This window comes from Lytechinus pictus, chromosome 7 (genome assembly GCF_037042905.1).
Source record: "Lytechinus pictus isolate F3 Inbred chromosome 7, Lp3.0, whole genome shotgun sequence".
NCBI classification, from domain to species: Eukaryota; Metazoa; Echinodermata; class Echinoidea; order Temnopleuroida; family Toxopneustidae; genus Lytechinus; species Lytechinus pictus.
The window spans coordinates 3,630,111-3,638,975 of record NC_087251.1 but is presented as its reverse complement, the minus strand read 5'-3'; the positions used below and the strand labels follow the sequence as shown (position 1 = coordinate 3,638,975).

The window sequence follows — 8,865 nt, the reverse complement described above, 5'->3', positions numbered from 1 at the left end:
TGATTAAAAGAATAAAATGTGTCTGTGAATTACGTATTTATAGCACATTGGTTAAACTAAAATATCTCATTACATCATTTTATATCTATGAAATTTAGCCAAGATGAAGAAATCAAATTACAAAATGTAAACTCATAAACTTGATTTAAGTGATATGTCACATTCTTTTTTTCATCAAAGTAGGGCAGATATATTCACCTCTCAGTTTAAAAATTGATCTTTAACCAATTCACCTCTTTTTTTCAATTGCTATTTTTATCCCATGAACTCACTTTATTTTACTTCTAGCACCTGAGAAGTGTAGACCTATCTATCTGCCTGCATGTCTCTGAAAGCTGTGGAATGAGAAGTATAGATTCAGAAGACCAGTAGTACAAGATGTGATGGGAGGGACTACTCTCAGCAGTGAGCTCCTGATTCTCTTAAGTGAATCCTCTACTGAGATTATTTCAGTTGCTGGAACAATATTATGTGTGGTTCTTTTCTATTTTTACCTTCAACGGTAAGCTTAGTCTCACAGAATCAGTTTCATTGTGATTCTTGGTTAATTGGTTATGGTAGCACACATGAGCACTATAATAATGTAGAAGGAACAGTGAAAGACTTTACAGAATTGATGTAGTGACAGCTTTGATTTCAAGTTTACTGATCAGTGAGACAGTGACATATGATATGATTGATTTGATTTATTCAAATATGTATTTTTTCACAAATATATTATATCATGAAAATCAAATCATTTGTGAGATTTATCTTGGAAAGAATAACCAAACACTTATTTCTTAATCTTTGCTCTCTAGCTAAAAGCTGTATAAAATTGCATGTATCATGCATTTAGAATAAACTATAGACTTTGAATTGTTCCTCACATGTCCATCAGAGAAAGTAAAGACATACAAATGAATAGGAGCTGTCTTTCTAAATCTGATTATTACAAATTACATTTCATGTGAAACTAACTTTATATCCATGGCTCTTTTGCAAGTTCCATTGATTATATTTTCTAAATTGCTCATAACCACCATGAAAAGGTTTGTCTTTAATCACCATCGAGGCCTATAATCTGGTAAAAGATAACAAAATTAGAATCCATGAAATACCTGGGAAACCTAATCAAGGGTGGCAAGTTTTCTGAAAACTAGGAACAAGTTCAAAGAGGTCATTATAGGAAACACTTTCCTGTCAAAATCTTCCTAACAAGCCAAAATATGAAATACTAGAAACAATGTAAGGGGATAGTCTGCTCTCCCTGCCCCCCTGCCTCAGGTTGGCTAATAATGAGAAGAAAGTTCATTAGCAACATTTATTTTGTTGTACTAATTATTGTTTATATTGATTATATTGCATATATCCATTTCATTCATTCATTAATTTATTTATTAATTTATTGTGTTTTGGTGTTTTTTTTATGTTTATTTCTTAGATTGGATATTCAACTTGTTGGAGATGTTTCACACCAAGATGACCATTCACCAATTCCAGAGACAAAGGTCATGACCTCTACTCTTCCTTTCTCAGTCAAATTTATAGAAGAATCATCATCTCCTGCATCATTCAAAGGTGATTTATTTTTATTTTCATTTATCCCCCCCCCCCTTCTTTGAAAAAAAAATCCTCTGATGTAATTGTCCTTTCAAAATCCACTTCTTGTATAGTAGCATACCCGGCCTAAATAAATGCTCAAATAAATTGTTAAGATTGTTTAGTTGCGCTTGTCCTTGTGGGTAGTGAGGGCAGATTAAAGCTTATTTGAGGAGCTATGACCCCCTAAGGACCTCCCTGGAGTTTAGCAAATTCCCTGTGAATGCGGTAAAGTTTACATCGGTGAGGCGGGTCGTTCCTTTAACACTTGGATTAAGGAACACAAGACCCATGGTATGAGAGACAAGAGGGACAAGTCTGCAATCATCGATCATGCTCACACGCTTGATCACCGGATCCTCTGGGATGAAAGTAGACTGGTCACCCCTGTCCCCTACTGGCATCAGCGGAGAGTCAGAGAAGCATTGGAAATTAAGGAACATGACGCTGTTCTTCAAGACGGTGGCCTCCAACTCAGCAATATCTTGCTTACCGTTCTAGACAGAGAGGCTAATAAGACTAATTAGCCCCCACACACAGTGCCTTACACTATAGTGTGAAGCCTGCCGGGACGTTTCACACGTGTGAGCATTTTCCTTTATTGTTGAATTGTATTTAGTAAAAGACATGTATTTTATGGGAAAGACTTTTTACAATGTGGTTTAGATTTGCTCATATGTTATGTTTTCATACATTGTGAAAATGTTATTTTAATTGGAAATAAATTGAACTCAACTGTAAAGGTAACTTAATGCTTACTATTTATTAAAGTCATTTATTTCATCCCTGATGCATGCATGCTGAACTATTTCAGCCACATCCTATTATGCTACTTTGAGCAAGAATATATGCTTTAGACCACACTTATTCTGAAGTTTTAGCAATTTTCACAAGCAGACCAAATACTGAAAATGAAATAAAATTTGATTTTTTTCTTCAGTTTTATGAATTGGTTTATATTAAAATGCATTTTTTAAATTTTATTTTAAAAGCAGATGGAGTTCTGGTTGAGGTTCATACATCATTTCCCTGCTTCCTTCATGTGTTTTGGATAGTTGACTGTACATCATTTTCAGAAATGCTGAGATCACGAGACTGTCAATCTGTTAGACTAAGAGGCTTGAATTTAGCAGGGAAGCTCGAAGGCATTTCACATTCAAACTCTGAAAAATATTTGTATCCTTTCTTCATTCACATAAATGTTATGTCTTTGACACTGTTACATGAGCCTGTGCTCAGCTGGCCTTTTTGGGTTTTACAGACTTTTCAGGGTAATGTCCATACTCCAGTGGACCTTTATAACATCATAAATCTAACCTCCCATACAGATATATGTTGTGAAATGAAGTGGATGTCTGCAAAGCTAAGAGGGTTTGTGTAACATTGCCACCACAGTATATAATTTTTGTCTTGCAGCAGAGACTAGAAACTTTGTCACAAAGCCATGGGCATCAGTGCAGAGGGTTATTATCCTTTATTTATGGGGGGGGGGGACATCTATTGTTGCGTCCCCCAAAAATAACAGATAATCATCTGACGCCCATGCACAAAGCTAGTTTTAAAAATATGAATCACTTTATGATCAACTTGAATATGGGAAGCCAGACTGGTTTCTTACTCATAGCAGTAAAAATAAAAATTTGATATAAAGATTATCATACTTGCAGTTTATTAGCAGACATAATTAATGCAAAGTTTGATTTAGTTAAGGTATATGGAATTAAGTGTTTTGTTTTATATATCTGTATTTAATTAACTTTTGGTTAGAGTGGACTTAACTTTTAGAGTCATGCTTAGTCATACAGAAAGCTTTATGGAACGTTAAGTTATGTTTTCATCATCTTCAAGCAGCTGGCCTTTACTGAAGTCTAAGGTGTTTAGGATCATTGAGGTTTCCTTTGAATTGGAATTTGTGCATAAGTTATGTATTTATCATTATCACAACACTGAGTAATTTTTTGCTTTCTCCATCTGAATTGATAACCACTTTTGAATCTATTTCTTGTCAAATATATTTTCCTCCACTCTGTGATCTTAAGTTTCATTTCTCTCATGAAAGATGGGGCAGAGTTTATTTCAGTATTATTGAAATTCTGTTTAAGTATGTTGTTTTCAAAATATTACTTTTCTTAACCCAACATGAATAACAGCTTGGATGCAGATACTTTAAAATCTATTCAATTGAAATTCAGAGATGACTTCAATCAAAGCATTGCAGGATCAGGAAGTGAAAGTGATTTTAATCTTGGCCCAACTCCAAGGTCAAAATATCCTCTTGTTATCCTCATGAGTCTGCATGATGAAGACTATGAAACTTGGTCACACAGTGTATCGATTGTGAGTATGATAATCCATTTATAAGGATATGGTGCAATAAAAAAATGAAGCAACAAAATCTTGGAATTGATCTAAATTGATTAGAATTAGAGTAGCTAAATAGGGAATTTATAATGCAGATGATTTGATGTTCATGGACGCAAATAAAAGACAAGATGCATAACTGTAGGTACTGCCTAGTAATATCAGGATATCATTACAGTTATTTCAATTGTAGCAAATGATACATATTTTATGTTTTGTACAGTCAAATATATGTTGTGAAGGGGTTTTACATATTTTAGGTGCTTTTCTGATTTTTTTTTCAGGTGCATTACGTTAGTTTCTGAGTGATGAAATGTCACTATAACTATGATAATAATGATGATAATAATTATGATAATATTAATATTGATGATAATAATTTCACATCAAACAGTAGAGGGAAACATTTTTGTGTTCTCTCATTGTTCGAATAATCCCCCTAACATAGATTTGGTTCCCCATAATACACTTGCCCTATTGTTGATGGAATAAACCTTCCACATGATTCTCCCCATCACTGATTCCCCCTATAGTATGGTGACTTTTAGGCAGATGATAATGATAATCATAATAATATTCCAAACAATCATGATCATGATCATAATAATGATAATTATTATGATTGTCACTATCAAGAGGAGCTTATTTCAAAAGTAATTATTACAGTGAAAATATTCATTCATTTGTTTATCTGTAACTTATTTGTATATTATTCATTTGTTTGTCTAAATGTTAACATTTGTGTAAATTGTTTAAAGCTAAATGTTGATCTACATGTATTTCAAATTTTCAAATGTTTCTTTGTTTTATACAGAACACCATGCTGTGGGTAATCCATCTACCAGACACTGTGGTAACCAAACCTCTTCATATCATTAGCCAAATGCTCATTACATCTCAAGGATTAGTCTGTGATGTTCAGGTAATCTTCTCTTGATTATATACATTCAATTCAATGTATTCATGAAGTACAAAATGAAATATGAAGAGCAGATGTAAAGGTCCAAAAACCTGCTTTGGCTACCACTTGAATGGAATTTCAACCTGTCTATAAAGATCACATATTTGATCTCCTTTGAATAGTATTGCCCATTTAAGCTTTCATTTACAAGAAATCTGTTCATAAATACCACCTGGGCCCCGTAACACAAAGGTTAGCGAATAATTGTATGCTTGATTGTAGTCAATACAATCAATCGTAGAAAAATGTTCTATGATCATTGCTAAGCTTTGTGTTACGGATCCCTGCTTATCTCCTTTGGTGGTATTTATGTAGAGGTCTCAATGTACATGTATATTATAAAGTATGTTGGTCAAACACCCTAGAGACAATATGTATGATAATTTTTAAGACAAAAGTTGTGACATCCACCAGAATGCAGATTCTGTGATATTTCTTAGAAAAGATAAAAATATGTATAAAAAAAAACAATGTTCAGAATACTCCCCTGGAAACCAGATGCTTGAAATCATGTGGATCTTTAAACTGTAAATACCCACAATTACTAGTGAATAAGGGTTATGAAACAAAATTCATTTCATTACTTTATTTTCAACTGATATGATCCAGGATGCATTTATTTCATGACTGTTTTTATTGAAAATTCAAATCTTAGAAATGGCCAGTTTGGAAAGGGTTGTATGAGGGGATACTAACAAACAAGTTGAATAATATGAGAAATCACATTCTAAGTTGATATTCTGTTGTATATCAGTCACATAATGCTGCATCATATCTATCTACTTTTGAATTCCCTGTAGAAAATGTACATGGCTGCAGATGAGACCAGCTTTCACAACGAAAGAGTGAGTGTTGACGAGGAACCATCTTTGGGTGATGATAATCATAGCATACTATTTAGTGAACATGTATCTTCATCAGATTCTACGAGTAGAGATAGCTTTGGTGATGTCAGTAGGAACTGTATTGTTTGCCAGAATGCTTCTATCACACGGGTCATCATACCCTGTCGGCATGCGTGCGTGTGTCAGATGTGCTTGGAAATCCTCAATGCCTGCCCAATGTGTAGAGGAGTTATCAGTAGCCATTTTAGACTCGACGGGACCGGAAACACGGATAATGATGGGGATGAACGTTCATCAGATTTAGATGATAGAGGAAATGACTGGAAAACCAGACTATGGAATATGAATGAGAGGTTGAATGAATTGTTTGGATTTAGATGACGAATGGAGATGTGTATTTATATCAACTTATAGACTTGTTCGTACTAAAAAACAAAACAAAGCTCAGCAATATTTTATTCAGTGTTCAGACATGAGACAAATTATCTCACTTCCTAGTATCACACACCATCACTGTCTCTCTCAAGGAAATATATTTTTGTCCAAACTTGCAAAAAAAAAATTATAACATCACAATGCCATGTTTTGTCATAAATATGAAATCATGTGTTTATCTTCAACTTTTGACAAATTTTTGCTTGCACAATTCTTTAACAAGTTGATTTGTCCAAAGATATTTGACCTTTTTTTATATGTTACCATCACCAAAAATAAAATATCACCTCCCTCTCCAGTACTTCATTTGATGGCCAATATCTTATTGACTCGATCTGTTCACATAGTTTGCTAAGCTCATTTCTCCCATGTGAATGAGGTTTCATTGTTCATTTACTGAATATAGGAGTGAGGAACAATTACATTTTACAGAGTGCAATTCTTTAGTATTTGTATAATCCTGTTTAATGCAATTGAAATATGATGTTGTCTTTAGGAAATAAATATAAATCTATATTTTTGCTGGATAGTCAATTTATAAATTGAAATATGGTGTACTTGTAATTCCTTTGTGTAGATGGCTTTATGTTGATAAGTTCATTTCAAGTATATATCTTCATTGAACAATCTATTTCACCTTGTGATAATTTTGCCTGCATCATTGTTTAGGCTTCCTCATATGATACCTGCTTGATTAAAATCCCAGAGAGCATTTCATCATCCATCACCTTTCCTGGATTTTAATCGAGAAGTACTGGTGTTGGAATTTTACTAAAAAATTAAATTTGCGAGATAAAACATCTGATAAGTCCTTTCATGAAACGCCCCCTGACCTCAAGCTTAACCCTAAAATGGCCGGGGGGGGGGGGGGGGTTGAATCAACCCCCCCTCAACATTTTCTGCGATCATTCCGCCGCGCGAAATTTTTTGACCGCGCCACTCGCAGAGTTTATACTTTTAAGTCTCGCGCATCTTTTGAGACCAAATTTACATCGCCCGGGTACGCGGTTCTGAAATTAAGCAACATTTTGCAAGTGCATGTCAGACCAAAAATTGTTCCAAAACATGATTTTGTGTACAAAGTCAATGCAAATTGACTTTTCTCATCTTATTTATAAAGATATGATTATGTTTACTTTAAACTTCTGAAAGCAATTGATTTTAGCATAATTATGCTTCAAAAAGGTTGTGCAATAAATCTGGTGAAAAAACCAAAGAAAAACAAAAGGTTGAAAAAAAAGGAAATACATAAGAAATTCATAAAACAATAAAATACATAAGAAATTGATTTCCAAACCGAAGTTTTTTTCAATTGCCATTGTTAAGAATGCTACAAAGAATATTTTTACCCAAAATTAGCATTCTAGGAGCTTTATTTAGTGAATTAGAGCAAAAAGTATGATTTATGCATAAATTAGCATAATTAATTCATATAAAGTAAAATCTCATTTTGAAAAATTTTACCATACAGCCTTGTAGATTACATGACACACTACCAGCGTGCAAATTTTTGGGGCGCTCGCGTGATCGGCGGCCGAGATCTTAGGGGGGGGGGTTGAATCAACCCCCCCCCCGGCCACAGAACAGCCAAAAAAGCCCGGCCTAGTTAGGGTTAAGAGAAAAATGTACTGAAAGCCACTGTAATTATAGGTGAAAATCTCACAAGGCAAAATAGACTTGATTCAGAGTGTATGGTAAAATGAAACTATGTACTTTCAAACTTAATAGGTCGGTCAGTTGGTTTTTTCCCTTCTCATATCATGTGTTCTACCCTGCCATTTGCTATTTAAAAAAAAAATAGGCATAACAATCAAATTAAAGGTTGGTCAGCACACTTTCTTGGGGGGGGGGGGGATTGGAATTAACAAATTTAGGCAGGTTTGATAAGGGGCGGTCGAGTTACAGCAAACACAATTTTTTTGTCTTGACAAAATCTCATCATTAGTCTTTGTCATTAGTATTCCCTGACAACATTAAAAAGTGTATAGAAACAATAATTTTATAGTGATGTGTTTTTATTAATATGGATCCACCTGTATCCACATGGCATAGAAATCATTTCAATTCAATAATGAACAGAAGCAGCATGACATGTTGAATATCTACATTATATCACATGCATGTGCACCAATCATGCAATTATCATCTTAATATACCTTTTTATCTCTTTGTACTTTAGGGAAAATACAAGAAAATTACAAGAAATAAAAGAATAGAAAAAAAGAAAAACAATTCCAGAATTTATTTATGATACCCTCCCATTAAAAATGTTACTGACTTATTTTGTGAAGTGGATAGGGTGCAGAATGTGGTACTGAAGTCATAAGATTTACCTTGTGTAAGTTGTGAAATATGAATATATTATATAATTGTTTAATGTCGGGCCTATTACAAATAAAAAAATTTATTAATTTTACTGACGATTTCTCTTGTATTAAATTCTATGACCAGACGCCTGCTACCAAATTGAAGTTTTCACAAATTTGTATATCTCTGTTAGTGTTTGTAAACAATTAGAACCAAAATAAATCCTTTTAGGATAAAATGGTCATTGTTTTCACAATATTTGGATAAATTCAAAGTGTACACAGCATTCTGAATGCCTTTAACACTTGATGACATAATATACATACAAGGCATGCAAATATGTATAGGCTACCTATGAAATTTACTGAGGAAACA

General features: G+C 33.6%; 1 protein-coding gene across 2 annotated transcripts; it reads left to right on the top strand.

Moving 5' to 3' along the window:
• Positions 1-284: 284 nt before the first annotated feature.
• On the top strand, positions 285-8,180 carry LOC129265132 (cell growth regulator with RING finger domain protein 1-like). Of its 2 annotated transcripts, none has more exons than XM_054903122.2 (6): positions 285-502; positions 1,424-1,560; positions 2,577-2,757; positions 3,732-3,918; positions 4,757-4,864; positions 5,704-8,180. In XM_054903122.2, exons 1-6 carry the CDS (start codon positions 384-386, stop codon positions 6,127-6,129), a joined length of 1,158 nt encoding a protein of 385 aa, XP_054759097.2. In that variant the 5' UTR covers positions 285-383; the 3' UTR covers positions 6,130-8,180. The 2 variants fall into 2 exon arrangements, with proteins under 2 accessions (XP_054759097.2, XP_063957768.1); XM_064101698.1 differs by having other exon boundaries at positions 2,574-2,757.
• The last annotated feature ends 685 nt before the right edge of the window (positions 8,181-8,865 follow it).